At 45.8% G+C, this 25461-nt stretch overlaps 3 protein-coding genes across 6 annotated transcripts in view; 1 reads left to right on the top strand and 2 right to left on the bottom strand.

Annotated features, from left to right (window-relative positions):
* Positions 1 to 9977, bottom strand: part of Yod1 (Yod1 deubiquitinase) — a 47621-nt gene extending 37644 nt beyond the window's left edge. The window contains exon 1 of the mRNA XM_065431154.2: positions 9838 to 9977. Within this exon, the coding sequence (XP_065287226.2) occupies positions 9838 to 9962 (125 nt within the window). The 5' untranslated portion in view covers positions 9963 to 9977. The remainder of the gene's footprint in view (positions 1 to 9837) is intronic.
* Positions 9978 to 11512: 1535 nt separating this feature from the next.
* LOC135901399 (ornithine decarboxylase-like) lies at positions 11513 to 24847 on the top strand. Of its 2 annotated transcripts, none has more exons than XM_065431153.2 (7): positions 11513 to 11670; positions 11964 to 12114; positions 12668 to 12764; positions 13893 to 14277; positions 17923 to 18088; positions 23223 to 23665; positions 24648 to 24847. In XM_065431153.2, the coding sequence occupies exons 2-7, from the start codon at positions 12043 to 12045 to the stop codon at positions 24805 to 24807; spliced, it is 1323 nt and encodes a 440-aa protein (XP_065287225.2). In that variant the 5' UTR covers positions 11513 to 11670; positions 11964 to 12042; the 3' UTR covers positions 24808 to 24847. The 2 variants fall into 2 exon arrangements, with proteins under 2 accessions (XP_065287225.2, XP_065287224.2); XM_065431152.2 differs by having other exon boundaries at positions 11536 to 11749.
* LOC135901398 (SLIT-ROBO Rho GTPase-activating protein 1-like) overlaps positions 24346 to 25461 on the bottom strand; it is a 56813-nt gene continuing 55697 nt past the window's right edge. For 2 of the 3 annotated variants that reach the window (XM_065431149.2, XM_065431150.2), the window contains exon 15: positions 24346 to 25124. In XM_065431149.2, the coding sequence (XP_065287221.2) occupies positions 24845 to 25124 (280 nt within the window). In that variant the 3' untranslated portion in view covers positions 24346 to 24844. The remainder of the gene's footprint in view (positions 25125 to 25461) is intronic. The other variant, XM_065431151.2, reaches the window with a different exon arrangement.

The raw sequence follows: 25461 nt of genomic DNA, 5'->3' as shown, positions 1-25461 counted from the left end.
TACATGTTCATAATTACCTATATACACTGCAGTATAACTTTCCACGGCTCGTTTCGAAGGCAACACCGCATTCACTAGAGGCGCGTTTATACCGCTTGGAAGCATCAAACTCGTGGCTGAGTGGTAGCGTCTCCGTCTCACACTCCGGAGACCTTGGTTCGATTCCCACCCAGCCCATCTTGGAAGTTGCTTTGTATTTATGAAGTGCCTGCCGTTATTTATCGCTCACGGTCAACGCCGCGGACGCCGACGCCGACGACACCGGCTTTTCTGCGACACGAGCTCCTTAACGCTATCGCGTTAAAACGATTCCGATGCCATACGTCCCCAGCGTAGGCGAAAACATGCCCCGAATCTTTCGGTCGTACGAAGTCGACGTCGCACATGTCCCTACGCGCAATGGTAACACTGAAAGAGAAGTTCCCGGGTGTCGTGTCCTTGCGCTGGTTGTGAACACGTGCACATCGGTGAAACTGGCGATTTCTGCAAAATATTAAAACAGCGCAACCATGATGTCAGCAGCAAGCACGTGCAACAAGCGTGCTGGCTGAACACGCAAGTTGATTAATTAATTAAGACTAATTATGCAATCAGGCGGAATGCAAAAAATAATCTGAGTATCTCCATGCGACGGCAAACAACATTACCTTAGTTCTGTCCAGCTACGTGGAATTTGCATACTTTAGTGCACGATAGTTGGGACACCCTGTATGTATACTGCGAATTACTATTACAATAAGTGAAAGAGCCTGGAAATGCGTCTGTCAGTCATTTTTATATTGAAAAGACATAGACCTATTTCTGAATCACAGATGGTGAACCATGGGGGCCCGGAAAATTATTTGAACTTGGATTTGTTTCTTGCAACTATATAAAATCTCAAGGTGATACAGGGTCAAGAGTAATGAGTGCCTCATAGAGCTAGGTCTCTCATCCCACTCAGTATAGCAGCAGTACAGCGCACATAAAAGATGCACATTTGCTACAAACAAATTGAAGAATTGTACTTGGTGTTCAAGTTTACAGCGATAGTTAACAAAAGTTGCTATGCTGAGCAATAATTGTTAATGCAACCATCTCGTTGCCCCTACTTGGCAGCTCCACCTTTCAGCCTCGAGTAAATACTGACAGCGCGGATAAACGCCAAGCGAATGCATTACCCACTCATCGTGCGCCAACTTGGTGTTTTGAGTGTGAAAAGCAAAACGTCCACACTGGCGGTGCCCGACGTCCACCCACTCCGCAAGTAAATGCCTGTCCCGATCGATGTGCCTTTCTCTCATTAAATAAAGTAAGACTGCATGGCGCCGTCTTGCATATGGATTGGCCACTGAGCAAAGATAGGCAAGGCGCTCAATTGTAGCTCACAATGGCTTCTCACTGCGACGGAACCTACGCGCTAGACTTCCAACAATGACGGGGAAGAGAAGGCGATGAATGTGCCGACATAAGTAAGTGTCTTTCTTTTTTTAAATCTCTTTCAATTGTCTTGTCTATTGTGCAGACTGTTATCATGCTGTCTTTTTTTTTCCTTTCCGTCTTGCTCGTACCTCCCTTCAGAGCAAACGACACACAAGAGCTGCGAGTCGGTGCCCTGTATACCCTATAGCTCCGTTGTACAGTCGTCTATGCTGCGAAGGGAAACGCAGTGTGTGGCAGCTTTCGGCATAAGTCACTCGCTGGGACATCGTGGAATCTCTCATTTTGTTCAGCATCATCGGCGTTTTGGGGCGTAGATAAAGATTAAAAATAAAGAGAACCTTTGGAGCGACAGTCGTCATAATGAGCTTTTGATTAACCGGCTTGAATATCTCCACAGTCGTCCGTTGTAATACGTTCGGAACGTGTTCACAAAAAAAAGAAAAGAAAAAGAAAACAAAGAGAGCAGAAAAAGAAAGGCAGAACAGATCCAATTCGTGTGTCGGAACCAATGTGAAGCGGTCCGTTAAACGCTGCACAAATAAATGCGGTGCGCGCAATTGCGTTTAATTTCGTCCTAAACTGTAACGTGCCATCTCGTGCAATGTCTATGCCTATATGCATCGCATATATGCCACAGCTTTAGTGCCGTGCAATGTTTCTGTTTATGCACTGCATCGCTCAGGAGCTATGCCGAAATGCAGGCACCGATTCAGACGCAGTGACGTCACAAGGACGAAGCCGAGGTGTGACGGTTGTCGAGGGAGCATTGGTGACGAACCCGTGCGTTCACTGAGTACGGCATATGCGTCAATCAGACTTATACGTAACGAATGAAATGTAATTAATTACTTGCAATGAATAAAATTGTTAGGTAGCTTTGTAACTGATCGATTACTTTTTTTCAGTAACCGATTACATGTAACCAGATGCTTTATTGACGATGTGAAGATGTGATTGAAGATGTGACGTGCAGCCAGTGGAGATGTGAGCGCCTCAATTTGGCGGCGGCTGTATAGCGTTGCAACGTGTATAGCGTATCATGAGACTTAAATAATCAGAAGAATAAGAATCGGCTGGGTTGCGCTTGGCAGACATTCTCAGATCATGAACAGCAGGTTGCCATTATCCCTCAAGAAAAAGGTGTATAACAGCTGCGTCTTACCAGTCCCCACTTACGGGGCAGAAACCTGGAGGCTTACGAAAAGGATTCTACTTAAATTGAGGACGACGCAACGAGCTATGGAAAGAAGAATGATGGGTGTAACGTTAAGGGATAAGAAAAGAGCAGATTGGGTGAGGGAACAAACGGGAGTTAATGACATCTTAGTTGAAATCAAGAAAAAGAAATGGGCATGGGCAGGACATGTAATGAGGAGGGAAGATAACAGATGCTCATTAAAGGTTACGGACTGGATTCCAGGGAAGGGAAGCGTAGCAAGGGGCGGCGGAAAGTTAGGTGGGCGGATGAGATTAAGAAGTTTGCAGGGACAACATGGCCACAATTAGTACATGGCCGGGGTAGTTAGAGAACTATGGGAGAGGCCTTTGCCCTGCAGTGGGCGCAACCAGGCTGATGATGATGTATAGCGTGCATGTTTTTGTTTTTTTTTAGAGCGCAGCTCTTAACAAAGGTAGTGGATTCGACTACCACCAAATGTCGTGTGTTGGAATGCCTTAGTTAACTGTGCCTTAATTAAATGAGCCTTAATTAACACCAAAGGTCGTGGGTTCGACTACCACCAAATGTCGTGCGTTTGAGTGCCTTAATTACCTCTACCTTGAAGGGCCCCTCACCAGGCCCCATACCAAATTTTGGTTATACGCTGGAAGATCTTACGTGTCCCCTAGGGAGCGTTCTGTCGCAAAAATTTTTCAAGTCGGCCTATTAATAGCCGAGGTAAAAATATTTCAGCGCCGCGAACCCATAATTTCAGCAGGCGGGCTCCATTAGACGTTCTAGAACATTGCTCTACCACTTTAACTTGAGTTTCTGGTAACCTTTAGTGTCCCTTTAAAGAACTGTTCGGCCCGAGTGGTAGGTGATGCAAAGAGCAGCCTAATGCAAGATCCCGAAGAACTGATAGTTTAATTTCTTCGTGCTTTGTTTATCACACGCTCTTCCGACGTTTACCCCGAACATCGTGTCAATCGTGTCATGCATTTACCTCAATTTCTCGGTTACTAAAGCTCTGTTCACGATTATATTGACGCCTTAGACTCTCTCCACTAGCTCCGTCTCGCCTCCGCAAGAGAAATTCCTTCCCTGCGTTCTCCTATGCCGGACCTCGAGGATCGCGTGAGACATACGTCACGAGTCCCGCCTACACTTCCTTTTTTTTTTTCTCCTGGCTTTTTTTTTCCAACGATGCGCATTGGCGGCGTTGCGCGCGAGCTGTTATCGTTTCGCGAAGCGCACGATTTTGCGTTCTGTGCACAAGGACACATGACTAGCGGTATAATTCAGTGCTACACGAATACTGAGGCAGAACAAGCGAATCGCAGAGCATGATCACGCGCTGGAACACGGTAGAAAATGGCATAGTTTCGGTACCTGCGCACGCGACCGCACGACCATGGGAACAAGCAGACGAAGCGGAAGTACATCTCTTTTGCTTCGGTGCGAAGTAAAGCAAAAAAACATGCAGACATTCCCGTCTTTGTGTTTTATTATTTCTCTAAACTTCAGTTCGTCAATTCAAGAAGAGATCACACAAATAACATATGGTGCCTTGAATAATTCTCGAAGTCACGTGTCACCTGCGGACACGACTACGTAGGCGCAGGGACGCGAATACGTCATCCTCCAGCTTGGAGCGCGGCGGCCGCGATTAGAAGGAAAAGCGGCGTTCGGTTTGTAATTTCAGATCTTTCCGCGGCGCGTAGCGATGCAATACTTTGCAGACACGATCGTTATCACGCAATGTATGCTCCGCGCTTGTCAGCTAAATATGGCCAGATCAGGTGAGGGGCCCTTTAATTAAATGTACCTTAATTAACAACAAAGGACGCTGGTGCGACTCCCACCACATGTCCTGTGTTCGAGTGCCTTAATTAACTGTGCCTCAATCAACACTAAAGGTCGAGGGTTCGTAGCCTTTTAGGACCATCGTGTGGTCACACCAACGCCGGATTTTGCGCCTCATGAGCCACACTATGCTTCCGCAAATATGCACTTTCTTACAGCTGCACTCGTCGTCCGCTTCTCACCACTGCTGGCGTATAACCGCTATCACCCTCGCCTATCACTGTTTCAGCATGTTTCTTGAGCATGACTGTATCCTCAATGCAGATAAGAAAACTATGATAAAAAAATGTTCCACGGCGTTTTTCGCATTAAATGAAAGCACAGACCAGCAATCTTTCCGTTGCAATAAAAATACGGGTGCCAGAAAAATCGATTGTTAGTCTCTTCAAGGTTATACGATGGAATCGCTGATGGGGACAAACGATATTTTCTTTTCTGGCGACTTTTCATGGCAAGTAAACACGATACGATAAGGGGTGCGATACGCGAAAGCAGTGTGAAGCTAACTTTGGCTATCGTTGTTAGACTTTCGTGTCAGACATTTCAGCGCGGCTCACGTGGTCAGAATTATAAAGTACCCAGTTTTGAACTTTGACTTCTGTCATCGAAGCTGCAGTTTGAGCTCGTTGTCGTGTACAGTGACATGTTTTCTTTAAAGGCAAGGGTGTTCGCCGTTTAACAAGGACGTAACGTTTTGAGAACGCCCGGAAGCTCACGCACTATAGCTCGCCGTAATTCAGCGAGCGTCTGCGCAGTTCTGCTTATCGACAAACAAGGGTTACATTGCATTTTGCAAGAACCAAGGCGTCAAGCTAGCGCATAGCTGCCCAACTTGAAGCGCATTCGGGCACGCACGTGCGGCGCCGCTCGTCCCGCTGCGCACTGCTTCTCTCGCGTCACGCACGCGCGTGCCTGACAGGCACACTGCACATGTGGCAGCACGGTGACCTCGGCTCGAGAGATCACGGCCCTACAGCCCCGGGTGAGCAAACGCTGGTATACTACGTGCAAACGAGTCTACGGTTACACAGATAGGCACACGAGGAATAAATAAAGGATAGGTTAACCATGCAGGCTGCACTCGCACTGCTGCTACGAGGAGATCAACGCTCGTCTGCTCATTACGTGATTTGCTCAAACGCTGAGTGACCAGCTGAAATGTAAGCACGCGAGCATTCTTCGCATTCTGCCGCCATCGAAACGCGGCCGCCGTGGCCAGAATGACATCGTTAACAGATCTGCACGCTCCACGGGAAGGGGCGTCGAGGTAGGCACACAAAACACTAGCGCAAGTCGAAGTAGCCAGGAGGAGGATGGAACGTGATCCATCCGTTCATTTCACGCCTTGAGAGCTTTATTTATTTATTTTCAATACTGCCTGTCCCATCAGGGACCATAGCAGATGGGCATGCAAAAGTGAAATACACGGTAATAAATGTGCACGTACACATTGCGCGTCAATAAGCCAAACAAGAAACACAAAAGAACAAGGTAACAATACATATAAAAAAAATGTAGGTATCACATGTCTAGGAGATATGCGCAGCAATACAGTGAATACATCATGAAAAGGATAGCAAACGGGAACAGAAATAACAGCAAACACCTTCACGATAATCAGCATAGCTTACAAGAGTTGAAAAGCATATTACATGAATAAGACTGCGTTTCTGATTACTTGATATAGATTCTAACCGTGATGCGAATTGAGATAATGAGTCTGCGGAAATGATTGAAGGGTCGAGGCGATTCCATTCCCTTATCACGACGGGGAAATGTGTCATTATGGCATGAATATTCTGTCATAGCGTCTACATGTTTATGCCTCGATGATCGTGACTGCGAAAAACAAATGCATTTTGCTAGGTCTATCTTACAATAGTCGTGAGTCGAGTTAAATAAAAATTTGAGCCGTGCTTGTTTCGCTCTCGTGTCGCTAAATCCGAAATGGCCGCAAGGTGAGTAGGTGAATCTGTGCGCTGTAAATAAACCGCACCGCTTTCCACTGTACTTTTTCCAGTTTCGTTATATTAGTTACTGAGTGGGGAAACCGAACTGTGTTAGCGTACTTCAAAACCGGTCTAACGAAAGTATAGTATATATGCGAGAAGCTTATAGTCGACGTGGGCGCGAGGCGGAGACATCTTCGGACATAGCTTGCGTAATGCCTTCGAGGTCACGTCGGCAATGTGCGCGTCCCATCCCAGGTCAGAAGTTAGTGTGATGCCTAAGTATTTATGTTGGCGAGCTTTTGTTAGCATTGTGCCATTAATAAAGTACCGAAAATCATAAGGTCGTTTTTTTTCTTGTTAATTACCGTCATGCAAACTGATTTAGTTGTGTTTATCGTCATTTGCCATTTTTTGCACCATTCGTTTAGCTGGTCTAGTGAATTGCTAAGCGAAACATGACCTTCGTAGGTGTTAATTGTTTGGTAGATAATTCAGTCATCAGCAAACAGTTTGATGTTACGGTCAACATTTCTGGTTATGTCGTTAATGAAAATTAAATATAGCAGTGGCCCCAACACGGATTATTGGGAGACGCCTGATGTGACAGACACTGTCGAAGATTCCATACGCTGAAATAGTACGAATTGTGTCCGGTTTGTAAAAAAAAATATGTTACCCAGTCTAAAATCTCCCCATCCTCAACAAAACCTCGTAATTTTTCTACTAATTTACTGTAGCATACGCGATCAAATGCTTTCGAAAGGTCTAGTAATATTATATCAGTCTGGCTACAGTTGTTGATGTTAAATGCTAGATCATGCACAACTTCCGTAAGCTGTGCGACGGTTGACAATCCATGGCGGAATCCGTGCTGGTTAAAAGGTTGTGAGCGCCAAGAAAGTTTGTTAGGCGCTTAAGGATGATATGCTCGAGAATCTTGCAAGCTTTGCTAGTGAGATATATTGGTCGATAATTATAGGGCAGTGAGGTATCTCCTGTTTTGTGTATTGGGATAATCTTCGCATTTTTCCAGTCGTCGGGTAAGGTGATTGCGATAGGGATTTTCGAAATATCAGGCGCAAGTATATCAGCTGCACCACTCTGCGTGTCTCTTTAGGAAATGGTTTGGAATGTCATCCGGCCCGCATGTTTTTTTTAGGGTCAAGGGTGAGCAACATGTTAAGGATACCCGCGTAAGATATGATTAAAGGATCGATGCGCGATGTTGAACTGCTACCAAAGTCTGAAAGGCTGCGGTCATCTTCTGTGAAGTTCGAGTGAAAATAGTTATTGTACGCATTAGCGTTGTTAGTTTTTCATCAGGAGACAAGTCCGATAACGTGTCTTTAGTAGGGCGGAAATGGTTCAAGTATCGATGAGGGCTGTTTCTCAGAAAGTTAGGCAGCGTTACTTGAAAATAATGTTGCTTGGCCTCTTTGGCTGTCTGTCTAAAATGTGCTACTGCGCATGCTATAGTCTGTTAATTTTGGATGGACATGATCCGTGATTTTTAGTAGCGTTACGTATCCTTTTTACATGATGCTTTGCGTGGATGACTTCCCGAGTTATCCATGGGCTTGTTCTTTGTGGTCGCTTGTTCTTTAACAGAACATAGTCGGTTACGCAGTAGGGAAAACATATTCTTAATATGAAGCCAGCCTGTGTTCACATCGATTGACGGGTCCGAGGTTATTTCAGTAAAGGCTTGAAATTCTTGTGCAAGGTAGGTTAATGTGCTGGCGTCATCTGCCTTCTCGAAGTTGAGTAGTATAGATGCATTACAACACGTTTTTATCGAGCAGCCTAGAGGCAACAAGCATAGCAGTATGCTGTGATCAGAAATGCCTTCAATAATTTCTGTCTGTGCTTGGTGCTCTGAAAAGTGATCACTGATTAGTATAAGATCAAGGATATTGTTTGCTGAACTTTGCTTATGCATCGGTTATAGTAATATTTGGTGAAGAATAAACGATAACATTAGGGCAAAAACAATTTCTGAATAAGATGATGTGTGATGCATAGTTATCCAGTCCACGTCCGGAAGGTTAAAGTCTCCCATAAGGATAATTCTAGAGTTGTCAACATATCGGTGTAGAAACTCATGAATGGCAGAAATGCTCTCATCACTTGAAGCAACCCACACAAATAGTAGTATTGTTACAAAGAAGCCTGCAAAACACGCTTTCAGCACCTGACACATCTGGCAGTAGAACAAATCGGAGGCTTTTCTTTATCATGAAGGCAACGCCACCGCAACGTGAACCCCGATCTTTGCGAATGACTGAATATTTCGGTGGCACAATTTTGTGGCTGGAAACATCAAAAGATGTAAGCAGCTGAGTAGCTTGTTCTGAGAGCGAGGTAATTTCGCAGTGCACAGACCTATTTACTAGAGAGGAGCACTTGCTTCTCTTGCAAAGAAAATTAGTATAATTTACTGGTCCCTAATCGGTATGCATGTGTGATTGATAAGGAGATCTGTTAATTACAAAAATAATTGTCACTGACGCGTTTTAATGCAACATTAAGCTTAGATTCCCATATATTTAGAGAGAGAGAGACGCAGATGGCTTGCGGGTTCGGTTACTCTGTGGATCGAGCAAGTCAAACTTCTTTTTTAAAATTTCTTTTTCATTGTCTGATCACACAATTTGTCAGTTTAATTCAGCAGCTTACCAACTCTGGACTCATCAAATCTTTAGAATAAAATAATAATTGAGAAAGCCGCACAGCGACACCCGATTCAGCATTTTTTTTTCTACTTACTGCGCGATATTTTATTCCGTGTCATAAAATAAAAGCCCGTGTAATATTGAACTGAACGAATTATGTCCACGTATACTTGGTACACGTGGACAAACAAAGCAAACCCAGACGATAAACAAAGCAAACCCAGATGACTAACGAATGTCCACATAACACCTGAATGGCGCGAATGCAGGGCCTTCTGGCTCCGATTGCGTCCACACTTTCCGTGGTTGCCCCTGAAAAATCACTGCTTCATCGATCACGCTCACGGGGGAAGAGCGCAGGAATATGACGACGTGGGGACGAGCCTCGCCCAGACATCGCCGTATTCGCGTATACGCTGGACCCCAGTAATTATATCCGGGTTCGCATTACGTGCGGTAGCTTACGGGAACTGTAACTTTACCAGCGTAACATCGGGCGTTCCTCCCGGCGCGCGTTTGTCGCACTTGTAATAAATAAAGGTCAACGACCGCGTGGCTAACGTGAATAAGCACCAACTTATACTTTCCGCCGACGAAAACACACGCTGTTTAAAGCCCTGTTCTTAACGCGGACATGAACCTGGCCTACACAGTGCAGCGCGACATCGATAGTACCGCAGCGCGACGCATTCGGTATACGACGAGCCAGAACGGCTCTGTGCCATTAAAACTGACAAATGTGTAAGTTCCTGTCACTTACACTTACCTGTACATTACTTGTCGAACAAGCGCTGGGGCCAATGACGTTTCGACGAGGTATGCCTTCGTCCTCACAAAGTTGGCTCCTGCAGAGTGACTACACGACTGTTGATCGAGCGACCTCTGGCTCATCTCGATGTCTACATACCTAATACTCAAAGCGCGACCGAAACTTCCAAGCACGACTACATGCAAAGGCACCTCAGCAAATCTGCTGGGGTGTGATCCATTTGCATCCAATGATATAAACTGGCATATGTAACATGCCGCCTTCTATTTGATGTTACCGTTACTATTTAATTCCGATCGAATGTATTGCCACGTGAATGAATTTCTTGCAGCTGCTCACGACTATACTTGACAAATGAGATATACGTTTTCAAGGCGAACCTGATCAACGAAAAAAAAAAAAAAAAAGCTTGGAGGACGCTTAAGCTTCGCCTTTAAGAATGGAACGCGATAGCATTCAAAGATCCCTGACTGCTTCTCACGCTTCCGGGTAACTGCAGCGTATCTAACCATAATGCTGACCGGGAAACGCTGGTGGCGAAAGCTATGCGCGAAGGCAAACGCTTTTCTTTTTTTTCATTACATTTGTTTGTGGGCTACCGTCCTCAAAATTCCGAGCAATAACTTTGTAAAAAAATGAAAGACCTCAGGTATGAGCAACTTTGGTGGTAGAAGAGTGGTTGGGTATGCGCGGTTCGGAATTTGGTTCGAAATTCTTTTTGCCGAAGCGACTACCGACGCTGCACGCCGGATTTTCTTTGACACTGGGCCCTTAACGCTATCGCGTTAATATTTAGCATATAGGTCAGCATTTCAATCAACACACGTGTACCGGGACCCGCTAGATTTTCAAGCCAATTAAGTATTGCCACGCGCTAATGGTTTGCACGTATACTTTTTCCCGACGCACGCGTTCGCTGAATGGCCGTGGGCGCTATTGCAAGTCATCGAGGCGCGCTATCGCCCACGACGGCGGTTAAGTTTAGTAGTCTCGCGTGGGGAAATAGATGCAGACTACCGCGTCAGGACGAAAGTCCAGCAGGCCGTTGTCTCAATCTAGAGTATACGAGCACGCGCCTGGCACACCAACAGAATATATGCTTGCGCACCTCTAATACGGTGCAGCACCGCGAAGCCTAACGCTGGCGTCAGTCCGTAAGTGAGGTGCCAAATTCAGAAAGCACGGGTGCCTAAAGGCAGTTCGAACGTTGGCCGATTGCGATAAGCGGTGATAGATGTGGCGGCAGGCAGTGATATTGCCACGGCGTCGGCATATATCACGAACTCTGCGTTCGAGAAATTCCCGACAAGCTGGGCCCCTGGTTGGCCACTGATGCGACAGTCAAGGCGAAGCAGTATACGACGACGACGACGAATGGCGTGCGTAAAAACGGGACGGCGAAGGACGCAGTTGTGGAGTGAGCGCGTGGTTGTACCCGCGGTTGCAACAGTTGCAACAGTCCACTTCCGCTTGGACCGGCCTCGGCGGCCTCTGCCACTAGGCCCTGTAAAATGCCGGCGCGCGCCGGCTACCATGTGAATCAGCAGCGACGGCGGTTGCTCTTATCTCTGCACGCTGGTGGCTGACGTGCACGTGCGCGCTCTTGTGATCGATAAACCCACGCGCGCGCGCGCGAGCACTCAAAAACCCGCGCCGTCCGGACCATCACCGTCGACGCAGCGAGACAGCCGCGACGCATCGCGCCTCCTCTGACGCACGGTCACGTGACCAACCCCTCCTCGCTACGACACTATAAAAGAGGCCGCCTCGCCATTTCTGCGGCCCCTGCCAACTGTTCCTGCGCCCGTCCTGAGTCTTTCCGCGAGCACGGTATTTCATCGTTGTTGCCACCCAAAATCCAACCATTCCGTCCCTAACCATCTCCGGCGGCTGGGACGCTTCTCCCAAGGTAGGGAACCATGCAATTTGAGGCCTGCGCAGTGATGGCTTTCTATAACTTATTTCTTCGGCTCGAACATTTGTGTCGAGAGTCCGGCGCCGGTGCTGGGTGGGGAGCGGAAAAAAAGAAAAAAATGTCTGTCGGGCCTAGCTGCTGCTATGATAAGACGCCACAGTGCACTATCGACCGCGGACGACATTGTGGCGTGTTCTGCCTGCTGCAGGGGGGCCTGACCGCACGGGTCCGCCTGCCCAAGATCCGCGTTAGCGGGAGCGGACCGCCTTGGGACGAGAGCTGAGACCATGAAGACGTGCGAGGTTGTGGACCCCATGGTGGGGGACGTCGGCATGGTTCGTTCCATCACATCAAACCCGGTAGGCCAACCACTGCTGTTCACACAGTGCCCGCGATGCTTGCCCGGGCAGAGCCTGTGCGCGGACAATGGCTATGCGGCGAAAACTGCGTATCGTTCGTACGGGGAAATGCGAGAGCGTAGGTCGCGCGTCTTGACTTCCGAACGCAGCTGCTGCTGTAGCGACAACGCTTCAGCGCCGATCACGGATTGCGATAAAGATATATATATATATATATATATATATATATATATATATATATATATATATATAAACCCAATCGTCAGAGGCAAAAGGTCATGCGTACTCTGATCCCGAAATTGCAGTCCGCGCGTACAGACCATCGGAACACCCAGATAGCGCGGACAAGCAGTCGCGCACATGTAACGATTGGTTAGGCAACGGTAGTAGTTGGCAGTTCGCCACGTTCGCCACAGCTGCGAGCACTTGAAACGGCAGGCGACCCATTTTGTGTGAAACAGGCGCTTGTTACGTATGAAAACGACAGTGTTGCAGCCTCGGTGCGAAAACTGTTTTGTGCACAAGCTAACGCTGGTGTGGTACTCAATTTCAGGACAATGATCAACCCTTCTTCGTCGTTGATGTGGGTGACATTCTGTACAAGGTGAAAGTCTGGAAACTGAAGATCCCGCGCGTCGAGCCTTTCTACGGTGAGGGAGCTTTCTCCACTGCTGCAGTTAGTGCAAATGCGTGAATAAACCAAATGCGCACGGGTAGAAAATCTAAGTTTACACTTTACTGAGCTACAGTCCTAACTAAAGCTCATCTTCGAGCTATTTTAACCAATAGTGAATGCTTAATTCATGCTCTTTCTTACAAGAATGGCTAACTGGCAATGCATTTTGACACAAACTAAACATCTATGTTGCACAGGGTATTGTGTAAAGATACAATTCAAAGAAGGGGCACCCTAAAGACAATGTGTGGTCTCTTTTTGCAGCTGTGGAAATACAAAAAACATGCTGAATTCATAGTGAACAAACACGGTTAACAGTTTCGGTATGTGACATAGTGAAGACCGGCATAAGCTATCTATTCCCTGCATGTTGGCAACCAGTGTTTCCTTCTCCGTGGTTTATCCATAAAATTTCTTGCAATATTACCTAGAGGGAAAACTGGCACTGTGCTGCTGTTGCATAGGAATGGCGGGATGTGGTGGCTTCGAATTGGCATCATTCTCGGAGAACGAGGACACCTTGAAGGCATGCCTGACTGGCACCATTCCCTTTTCACAATGGATCATTTTCTGCTGTGTAATAATTTTTTTATATATATATTGCACAATAACATTGCTATACAATCATGAAGCGTGGATGTATAACTATATAAAGCTTAAAAAAATGGTGGGCCACCGAAGTTGGAGGAGAGGCGACAAGTCTCTGCTCTCTGTGTGACAGCTTCTCATCTGTTCTTGTTTCTGCTCACTTGCTTATCACTGTAGGTGAGAAAATATTAAAAGATGTACAAATGAATTAAAACATCTTGCAGCTTACACTAAGAAAACTTCAGCTGTGTAGCCATCACCATGTTTTAAGCCAAGGCAGGTTCGAGCCAAAGCCTTGCATACTTATATTCTCGGGTGCGCAGCACCTGTTAGAAAACTCGCATAGACGATAGCACCAGACTTTCCTTTAGGTAATACTGTAACAAAATCCGTTTATCATGTTGCTGATTGATAGTGGACACAGAAATTGATTTGTGCCCGAATTAACCTTTTTCCGATGATCTACGTAATGACCACAAGCGCCATGCTACATTATTATTCAACTGTATCGCAGCTGTAAAGTGCAATGGAGATCCAGCGGTGCTGGAACTTCTGGCTGGCCTGGGCCTGGGCTTTGATTGTGCCAGCAAGGCTGAGATTGACACCATTCGGGCAGTGGGAGTGGCAAGCAGCCGCATCATCTATGCCAACCCGTGCAAGACTCGCTCATTCATCAAGCATGCTGCTGGCGTTGGTGTTGACCTCATGACCTTTGACAATGAACTGGAGCTGTACAAAGTACACGAGCTGTACCCGACGGCACGCCTGGTTCTGCGCCTGCGCGTCGACGACTCTGGTTCAGTCTGCCAGCTGGGCCTCAAGTTTGGCTGTGAAGTGGACGACGCGCCGCATCTCCTGTCTGTGGCTCGCTCCCTCGGCCTTTCTGTCGTGGGCGTCAGGTAGGCATGTTTTCTGAGGGCTGTCAAATGGGGCAGGTGTGATCGGAGATTTTTTCACTATGCTGTGGGTGCCACATAAACTCGGTGGTCATGCTAACAAGCTGTTTCAGACATCCTAAATGCTGCGTTTCTTCCAGTGAATGGCAACATTTGACGTCTATTTTTCCAGACGTATTCACTTGCATTTTAAAAGTAAAATTTTGCTTTGCTCGGAGGCTTCTATATATATCTACAATATCTGAAACTAGGCTTTTTACATGGTTTAAAATTTTGTAGCATTTGCAGGCCCCACACAGCCACAGTGTTCGTTGCCCACACTGGGACTTCTCTATGGCAAATCGATTAGGACTGGGCAAAACGTTTGGTACGAGCTTAGTTTGAGTGCAGTCAAACCAATGCATCAGTTCAGTCTTCAAGATTGATTTAGCTATGAAAATGTTTTTAACACAGCAACAAATGTTAAGAATGTAGAAACATAAATATAAAGATGTAGTACTGGCATGGGCTTTTGCATGGAAGCAAGTACAGGAAGCTCCAGTAGAGTCGTGCTGCACTGGAGCTTCCGTTGCAAATATATGTATATTTTTTTCATATAATGTGAATGTATGTTGCATGCTCTTCAACATGCTGTCATTTACTGCATTATGGCAGGCACATTTAGGAGCTTCTCTCTAAAAATATTGTAGGGATTTGATACTAGTTCAACAAGGTTACCAATATGACACCTCTGGTTCTGTACTACCTTGTGAAGTGAGCACTCTGTATACACTACAGTGTTCTATACGTTTTGGAAATGCAAGTTCTGTTCACTGTGAGAAGCACATGCATGAAGATTGTATAACACTTGAGGACTACCATGTTGGTCTTTTCAATTTTGTTCAGCCAATGGGAGAAATGGCTAAATACGAGGACTTGCACACGTGAGAAGGCACTTCGACTAAGCATAGAACGTTTTCACTAGAAATATGAACACTTACAGCTGCATCGTCATCCCTACCTTCGTGTTTGTGAATGACACGTCAATCTGTTTCCTCCTCTGCCACTTCAGGTCACATGAAATCATTGCTGAGATGTCAGTCCTTGCTATAGGACTGGCTGCAGCTATGCAAGCTGTATTTACTACGAAAAATGCCTTTCCTTTTCATCTTGCGATGCCTGCAAAATACAAAAAAGGAAAGAAAGGTCATGCCCATCATCCCAGACATTAATCAGAATTGCTATGTGATGTGACTGATGGTTAGTAAAAAGCAAAAATCCTTTTCCTGCGGCTTAAGTGCTAAAAGCTATCTTCAAAGCTGGTGGAATCGGAATGTGACCTCAAACCACATATTGCTCACTCATTGGGTAAAGACACACTTGCCGTCTTGAAGTTGCTGCTGCTGTTTATGCATCACAGGTTTTTATTTCTGTTCATGTTGAAGCCTTTCCTTTATTTTTTTCTTCTTGTTGCACGGTGCTTGTTCTCGGTTTCCTTAACTTATTCAGACGGCTATACTTGAGGGATATGTACAAGTCTCACCTGTGGGTTGTCTTGGTAATGTATTTGGGCAGTTTGCCATTTTGACAATATATTTCTGCAATATGGATTAATTGGTTCTTACTTGGCCACTGACCAAATGGTAATGTCAATACTTTGTAGGAAGGATTAATGTTCATATCTGTTGGAAGACATTGCAGTTCTTGAGATGAGATTAAAGCTAGCACAGCACATTACAATTGCACTTTTTCAGCATCGCCAGTATCGCCATATTGTTGATGGCTCTGGTGCGTTAGAATATTCTGGGACGGTATTCTTGGATGATCACTTTTGGAGATAGCTTCACTTTCAAGAGACTAGGCTCTGGACACGCTGAGGTCTGCAGCTGACAGTGCTAGCTGCATTGCATGAAGATGGTTCGTTGGCCCTATAGTACATGGATACCTCCAATGCGGAGTTGCGCGAAATCTCATTAAAGTGAAACTATCTCTGAAACTGATTGCCTGAGAATGCCACTCCTGTATCTCTGTGCCACTATTTTAGGTTTATAGATTGAGCTACTTTTGGTGCATTCTTGTCTTGGCACATGTCCTGTCACATTGTAAACATTGACGTGTAGTTTATTTTTATCAGGCGACCACGTTTCAACACCCAACAAATGTTATCGCACAGTGCAGGACGTGCCTGCATGTATCGGAAGTTTCTAGAAAATTATCGATGGTTCTATCTGCTGTTTGTTGTCACCGAACCTTGTGTAAACCTATTTCATTGCACAACTCGAATGGTGTAGAACTTTCTGGAAGGCAAGCGGGCACCAGCGATTACTCTGGCACTTTCGATGACTGATGTATAAAAGCCGATGCGCTTAACCTGCTGATCAGATTTTTGATGATCACCGACTGTGTACGCCACTGTCGCTGTTCTTTGAGGGTAGCCTGCATTTGAGGGCCATTTAGTTTTGCTACTGTGTTCATCACAATCACTACCACGTGACAATATCATTTGCCATAAGGTTTCCATTGCAGAGATACTGTTTTTCTTGGAGATGGCAGTGGGGGTTTTCTGGCAACACCCCCTGGCGAGTGGTCTGCATTCCAGTCCTGCTGTCTAATAAGAAACACCTGCAATCTGTTAGGGGCCATTCCACACAAAACGTATTGTCTCAGACCCCAAAAGTGACCACCGATTCTCTTGGAGAAAATTGGGTTTGTTGGTGATTGTGTGAATGAGACTTCAACAAAGTATATTTTTTACTAATTCTTTTGGTGATGGAAGTGTTCGGAAATTTCTGCAAAGAAGCAAAAGTTGGCTTGAGGTAAATTTTTTTTAAGTGTGAAACTCGGTGCAATGACGCATCTTTTTTTAAACATTCTACAGGCGTGGCTCTTTCATGTGATGTTGTAAGTTAGCACATTCGTTAATTTTTTGTGTTTAATTGGCTCTGTTAAAAAGCAAGAGTATTGTGCGCATTCAGGATTTTTTCGCATAAACCTCTTCAAGCTTTTAGCCACATTTTCTTACTGTATTTTCTTGTTGCTATATTTCATGCTAAAAATAATGTTACACTATGGAATCAACTATTTCTCCAGAAATTTAGTTCCAAGTTTCGCAAAAAATGGCGTTCTTATGTTCAGACATAAATTAAGCATTAAGGCCCTCCAGATAAGTGTGAGGTAGCTTATTATACGCACCCGCCTTTCAGCTTGTGATCTAGAACTTCTTAGAGTAAATTTTGTTTGAAGCAAGAAAACCATTTTTTGAGGTCCACAACCAACCCAAACATTTTTCCCTTGATCAAACAAAATTTACACGAATCACAATTTCTAGACCACAAGATGAAAGGTTGGTGCATATGGCCTATTTAAAAAGTAACTCCACTGTAACACCAAAGAGTGCTTACATCACCCAAATATTTTTCTTTGAATATGCTTTGGCGTGATCTCAATCGCCATATAGCCCGATTTTTTTCTAGGAGAATCGACAATGGTCACTTTAGGTGCCTGGAACGTTTCACATCGAATGACTATTAGGGAAGGCCACCATTAGTGAAGCTTGCCTTGTCGCTTCATTCAGTCACTTGAGAGCAGTTGTTTGTCGGCCACCTGCATCCGGGGCTCACATTCACCTCCTGACATGTGCGTGTTCTTACTTTATGCGTCACTTCGCAGCTTCCATGTGGGCAGCAACAGCCGTGAGCCGCACTCATTTGCACGTGCTATTGAAAGTGCTCGTCGGGTGTTCGACCAAGGCCTGACTCTGGGCTTTCCTATGACTCTGCTTGACATTGGAGGTGGCTATCCAGGTGACCAAGGCTTCCAGAAGCTCTTCGACCAGGTGGGCCACTGCACCCTTTGTTGCAGAAGAAAAGAGCTATGTCAGTAGCATGCCCTTTCTCTATGGCCGAGTCACGAGCATAGAACAAGTGGGTACTTGCTCATCTCGCATGCCAATATTTTTGTGGGCTGCGTTATACATACTCGCTCACACTCGTCGGCACTTCCCCATGTTTTTACTCGTACGCAACACTCACTCGTACCCACTCGTACTCGTGTGAACTTGCTTCTGCTGTACCGACACTAACCTGCACTCATGCCAGCTTAGTGCCATGAGGTAGAATACCTCGCAGTGCAACTATACTTGTGAGATTGATTCTAGCTGCAGTTTTAGGCACTAGTGAATGTCAGTAACATTTTGTGTAGTTCACATTTAACATAGGCTGCTTCAACACCTGTATTAAATGCATGGCTGCATGCATGTCAGTTCCTACAATGCAGAAAGAGTCAGTAAAGAGTAATGGCAGTCCTTGCAGCGTTATGCCCTGGTATGCACAGAACTAGCCATGTAGCTTGTATGAAACATGGGAAGCTGACGATGTTAGAATGACGGAGTAAACACTGCTGTCCTTTTGCTCCAGTATGCTTAAGCAGCGGGTTTTAATTTTGCCAGACTAATGTGCATACTCGGCAGGTGATTACAACTTCAGTGCAGGAAAATGCATTACAATCTAGCGTTATGGGTTTGTATTGGACATGTTATGCACCAAATGTTATTCCATGGAATTTTTTAGTGTTTATGGTCTGTTCTTATTTTTCACCTCTAACATCAGATGAGTAGTGTGACACTTTGAATCTGACAATGCACTAGAGGAATAAAAGAAAGCTGCCAAAGATTATGACATTGCCACAGTCCTGGCATAATCTGTCTGCAGCAGAGGGAACCTGTATCTCGCCATTTTTCTTGTTGCATTGCGGGTGCTTTATCATAGCATTATCTAAGGAAAATAGTTGCGAGGTTGTGGCTTTCTGCAGTTTGACAAGGTTCCACGAAGCTTCTACAAGATTGTCTGGCTCCTTGGCACTTCAATTTGCAAGTGTGTGCACATTAGTGTAGTAATCATCAAAGTAAATGAATCCAGCAAGTGCTTTGTGTGCTATAGCAATTTAATAATTTAGGAATGACTGTCACCGATGCTTCTTACCGAATGTATTGGCAGCCCTCGATACTTTTTCTTTTTTCCCTTCATAGTCTAGTGTTGACATTCTTTAAAAACTATACTGTATTCTTATGCGTATAACCCGCAACCCCAATTGCAACAATCCAAAAAGAAAGATTTGTGCATAAAACCCACGAAAATTGTTTCATACTATGCTAAAATCCTTGCAAAAAGTCTCTCATACCTTCGGCCAGCGACTCCCCCCCCACCTTCTTTGGCGCTGCTGATAAAGCTGAATTCAACCAATGGACGTGATCACGGACAAATCAGTCGTGATTTGTCCGTGTCATGCTACGTGAATTGGATAACTTGGTCAGCATTCGCATAACAAAGGATGACAGTGCAGACAGAGCAGTACTCGCATGGGCAATGGCAACGAAGCAAAGGCAACCGAGCTGTATCGCTTTGCGTGGACAGAGGAAGCACCGTGGGCATGAGTGACTATGTATGATTACGTGATAAGCAATCCACAAGTTCTAATGACGTTTCGCTCCATCGTGTAAAAGATCATCAGCTTGTGCTGCGCTAGGCAGGCTGTTGCATGCAGCTTATCATGATCCTAGTTCGTTTGCCACACACACTGTTTGCTAACTACTCAACACAAAATGGCAATCCGTAAAGAGGTGAGTGCACGACTGTGGAGGAGGGCTTCAACGCGCAAGGATGGGGAAAGGGTGTGGTTCCCTAGGAGATATAGCAAAACTAACGGCGGAGAATCTTGCCTCAAGAGGAAGCTTCAGCTTGGGCCCAACTCTGACGCAGCCTATTCAAATCCATGTAAAACTCAAAAACGTTCTGACATAACCCCTGGACCGATTTTAATGAAATTTGTTGCATTTGAAAGAGCTAACTTCTAGTGATTGTTGGAAGTGGAATTTTGATTTAGGGCCTGAATTTTGTAATAGACCTTCTCTCGAGAAGACAAAGTACATTTATTACACTGGGAGTCAATACAAATACACGTTTTAAGGTCACGTCCGAATATGAATCTGATTAGACAAAACATAGCCGAATGGTCGCCGGTGGCCGCTAGAATGGCGCACCGCGACAGAGAGAGAACAAAGAACAAAGACCCCCCAGCAGTAAGAATTTGCCTATCCTTCGGTCAGCGCCTGCCATCGTGCGCCCCACAGCAGAGAAAAGGGGAAATAGAGAGAAACGACAGACGAACAGACGGGGGCACGATCGGCAGACGCTGCCTCGGGACATCGAGACGACGGAAGAGTGCGCGCACGCCCGCCGAGGCCGGGACCCCGACGAGCCGGAGTAACCACCGGCCGGCGGCGGACAAAGGGGGCCGCCGCCAGCAGAGAGGAACACGTACGCACCTTCCGACGCCCCGATGTGGTCTCCCCGGGACCCGTCTTGCGCGCGCTTACCCGGAGTGCACGCAAGCCGGGCCCGAATCCCGCCAAAATCTTAGCCAATGGCGAAAGCCTGTTGACCTTCGCGTGGGCGGGATGACAGCAGAGTGACAGTGTTTTATGACCCGCTGCCACCCCGTCCAGGCAAGGAGGAGAGGGACACGGAGCCCCCGGCAACACAACGCAACGGCTTTACACAACCACCGCGAGAACCGGAAACCCCACAACCTTCAAAAAGTCAAAAGTTTGAAAAAGCTAGAAGCACAGAGTTTACAAATTAATAGGTCTGCATCACTAACAGATATCGCAGTTTTGTAAACGCCACCCATTAGATCATTGAAAGCAGACAAATTCAATATGCGAGTTTATATCTTATGTGAATTTGTTACGTTGTGTACAAGGCTTCTGCAAAAGCTGTTCTCTTCGTATAGCTAAATTTTTTTAATATCACGTAAAATATCACTTTTGTTCGCTTTAGATTCACATTATTCACATTATTCACATTATTGTGATATCATTTTTCATTGCTGAGTTACGGAATTGTAAACTTCAGTTTTGTTTTCTGAAAATTTGTGCTTTTTGTCAACTTTTAGTAAAAAATTGACAATCTAAATAAAAAATTCAGAAGCAACAGTCACTATATTTAAAATTTTTCTTTTAAATGCAACAAACCTCGTCAAGTTTGGTGCAGTGGTTGTAGAGAAAAACAAGTTCTCCTTTTACATGTATTTAGATAGGAGCACCCGAGCTAAAGCTTCGTCTCAAGGTGACAACCTTAAGGGCACCTCGCATGATCTGGCTATGTTGAACTGACAAGCACACAGCATACAATGTGCACTAACAATCGTGTTTGCAAAGTATTACATCGCTACGTGCCGGTGTGAAATTTCAATCCGAAGGCCATTTCCCCTTTCCCTTGCGGCGACTGCGTTCCAAGCCAGACAGTGACGTATAAGTGTCCCTGCGCCTAGGTACTCGTGTTCGCAGTGTGATGTCTGTCATCGAGGCACGAGACTGAGAATTATTCAAGGCAACATCCGTTATTTGTGTGATCTGTTGCTTGAACTGATGAATTGAAGTTTAGACAAATAATAAAACGCACAAACAGAAGCTCAGACGGTAGAGTGGCTGCCCCGGAAAGGCTGTGATCCCGGGTTCGAGTCCCAGACCAGGATGAATTTTTCTTCAACTGCGAGGCTTTTCTTACGAGCAACCTGTATGGGTTTCCTTTGTAGTAATTGCTACAAGCGGGTGCATGCCTGATTTTTCCCTTTATTAATTACTTCTCTCCACCTTGCGGGTTTCTGCAGAACTACTATGTCGAACCCTTGCCTTTGCTTCGAGTTGTTGACAAATTTGACTTCACCCTGCCATCTGCTAGCCGCGTGGTTAGCTCAGATGGTAGAGCGGCTGCTCCAGAAAGGCGGTGCTCCTGAGTTGGAGCCCCTGACCAGGACTCTTCAACTGCGAGGCTTTTCTTTTGAGGAACCTGTATGGGTTTCCTTTGTAGCAATTGCTAGGAGCGAATGGATGTCTGATTTTCCCTGTATTAATTACTTCTGTCCGACTTGTGGGTTTCCACTGAACTATTATGTCAAACGGAATGTCTGTGTGCTTCTTGTTTTACTTCGCACCGAAGCAAGACAGATGTACTTTCGCTTCGTCTGCTTGTTCCCACGGTCGTGCAGTCACATGCGTTGGTACCGAAACTATGCCATTTCCTACCGTGTTCTAGAGCATGATCATGCTCTGTGATCTGCTTGTGTCTGCCTCAGTATTCGTGTAGCACTGAATTATACCGCTAGTCATGTGTCCTTGTGCACAGCATGCAAAATCGTGTGCTGCGCGAAACGAGACAATCAACAGCTCGCGTGCAACGCCATCAGGGAAGGTGCACAGTGCGGGAAAAAGAAAAGGCAGGGCCTGTGACGTACGAGTCATGCGATCCTCGAGGTCCAGTATGGGAGAATGCAGGGACTAGATGGAGCTAGTGGAGAGTTTCGCTTGGCAGTGCAGTACACCTGCTGAAATCATAGGTTCATGGCACTGAAATAATCTTATCTCGATTATTAATGTTCTGCAGAACGCTCCCTAGAGGACTCGTAACTTCCAGCGTATAACCAAAATTTGCTATGGGGCCTGGTGAGGGGCCCTTTAACAGCGCAGGCCATGCTACCATGAAGCCACGCTCCAATTAGAAATTTGCATATAACTCGCACCCCAACTTTACTGTTATTTATTGCATTTTTAAGTTGGTTATAAGCTCAAGAATATGGTAAGTGTCCCAGAGTACAACATTGCCTATCTAGTTGTCATTAAAAATTGAAAAGCAACTTTATATTCACTTTACATGTACAGTTGTTGAGTATCAAGTGCATGGCGTTTCAACTAGGAACATAATTGTAGCCATCGACAAAATTCTTCCTTACATGCCGATTCGATATTCCCCATCATGTTGTAGACTACAGTATTTTGTAAGGCTACTAATGTACGACAATTCAGCTGCTTTATGCAGTAGTGCTTTGTTTTGATACTCTGGCTCGCACGAAATTCATTGCCATGCAAGCACTTGTCATTGTGCTTTTTTTCTGTCCCTTCACCATCATTTCAGATTGCGCACACCATCAACACCAGTTTGGCGGAGCACTTCCCCGAGGAGAGTGGAGTGCGAGTGATTGCAGAGCCCGGCCGCTTTTTTGTGTCGTCGGCATTCACACTCTATACAACTGTGATTGCCAAGCGCGAGGCTGGTGGTCGACCCATGTACTACCTCAATGACGGCGTCTACGGCTCCTTCAACTGCACAGTCTTTGACCATGCTGAGCCAGTGCCCTTTGCACTGAACAGCAGCGATGGCCCCCTGCGCCTCTGCTCCCTTTGGGGACCAACGTGCGACTCCATGGATATGGTGTTGGAGGACGCGCTGCTACCGGAACTTCAGCCGGGCGACTGGGTCGTCTTTGAGAACATGGGTGCCTACACACTGTGCGCTGCATCAAACTTCAATGGCTTCCAAGCACCAGAGGTCAAATACATGCTGACATACTCCGCCATGTGAGTAAACTACATAACACGGTAGCATTTGAGGCCAGTTACAGTGGCCTTGCATGGTGAATGATTTCTGATCCATGCCTGTGAAGCCAAATTTTGTCAAATTTTTGCTAGAAATGATGCAATGCGTGGGATGTTTGTATTATGAAGAAAAAAGATAATGCAATGAGAATTTGGAAGAGGAGAGCATTTGTCTCTTTTTACACTACTTCTGTGCTACATATTAGCAGTGAAATGTTGCAGATATTCCCAAGTTTTTTGTGCTCTAGAATTAATACCTGGTGCGACTTGCCATTGACTTCTCAACATTAGTAGCTTGCAAATAGGAAGTGTTGTGCATCAGCAACACGAGACTATTATATCTCCTTGGTTTAGAGTGGCCACGGAATGGTCAGTGTAAACCATTTCAGCCTGCTGTTGTCCTCTCCCTTTTAGCTTATCTGCCTACGGTACAGCTTTGAACAGTAATGCATCAAGTTTGGGCCTAAAAAGTCGTGTAAGCTGAAGTTACAGGCAACATAGTGACTACAGAAGTGCTAACATCTGTGCACACCCATTGATGTTGACTACAAGAAATGATTGAAACGACAGTCTTGCGTATCTGCTAGCAGAATACTGGGCAGCTGTGCAAGATTTAATAAGCCCTAGGAACCCAGAATTATTGAGTTTTGATAAGCCTGAAATGGTGGGAGAAGTGTTGTACTAAGACAATTTATTCATTACACAATAATGTATATAAAGAGAAACATCTCGTCAGTCTTGCAAACCTCAATTGCAATGTTATGTAGTCCAAATACATTTCTGTTCACTTCCAAAGAGTGGAAAGCACTGTGCGTAAGCAGCATCGTGGCCTGTGATGTTCCCTGATTGCTTTTACTGCACATTCTCTCTGTGTTGCATTATTGTGGTTCAGCATCGGTGCCAGTGACTTGCTGTGGACTTGTGGCCTGTGGTCAGTCGTTCTCTTCGCTTGCTGCTTCTGCAGGGCACAGCTGCAGGGCATGTCCTTCTGGAATAACCTGGCTCGTCACCTGGGCACTGCTGTGCAGCAGCCACAGCCGGACTCGTGCGGAACAACTCCAGGGCAGGGCGCGGGGGCGGCGTTTGACGTGACGCCGCCCCCGCTCGCGGAGGTGCATGGCTGAAGCCCAATAAAAAATAAAGGTGGCACATTTTAAAAGTTCATTCTCGCAAGGCACTGCTGGCACTGGCAGCGGGACCTTTCTTCAGTGTGCACTGGTTTGACAGGGCAAAGCGCTCCGCTGCTGTCATGTCATCGGGCAGATCCTGCACCAAGTCTGGTGCGTGGCTGCGCTCTATGCTGTCAATAGACACATGCACCCGTGCCAATGCATTGTCGAGGTCGCGTGCCAGCTCCTGGTTTGATGACTCCTGGCTGATGTCATAGGCGTCCAGGCTAGCCACTGCATCCATGGCTGGTGTGGGCGGAGCATCCTCGTCCCTGCATTACATGAGGCAGGCTTGCTTTCTGCCGTGGACCACCTGCTTGGAGTCCACTTAAGGACACCAACTTTCAACAAGATTTTGGGGAGTTACCACAAGCAATACACCAACACGAAGCAGTTGTGTTGTCCCTTTCTTCAAGTGTGGTATATCACTTGCAGTAACTTCCCAACTGGCCTACACCCACACTCTGTTTCAACAAGAGAGCATGAAAAAACAAAAATCCAGCTCTATTTGCAGATTCCAATGTAATATGCTTCAAGTTTGTCTATGGTTGGGCAGCCTCTGGTAACAGATGAAGTTTTAAAATAGTAAAGAGAAATCTGGTACTAGTT

Source organism: Dermacentor albipictus, chromosome 6 (genome assembly GCF_038994185.2).
Source record: "Dermacentor albipictus isolate Rhodes 1998 colony chromosome 6, USDA_Dalb.pri_finalv2, whole genome shotgun sequence".
Lineage (NCBI taxonomy): Eukaryota > Metazoa > Arthropoda > Arachnida > Ixodida > Ixodidae > Dermacentor > Dermacentor albipictus.
The sequence above is the reverse complement of the archived record's forward strand: the minus strand, read 5'-3'. Positions and strand labels throughout refer to the sequence as shown.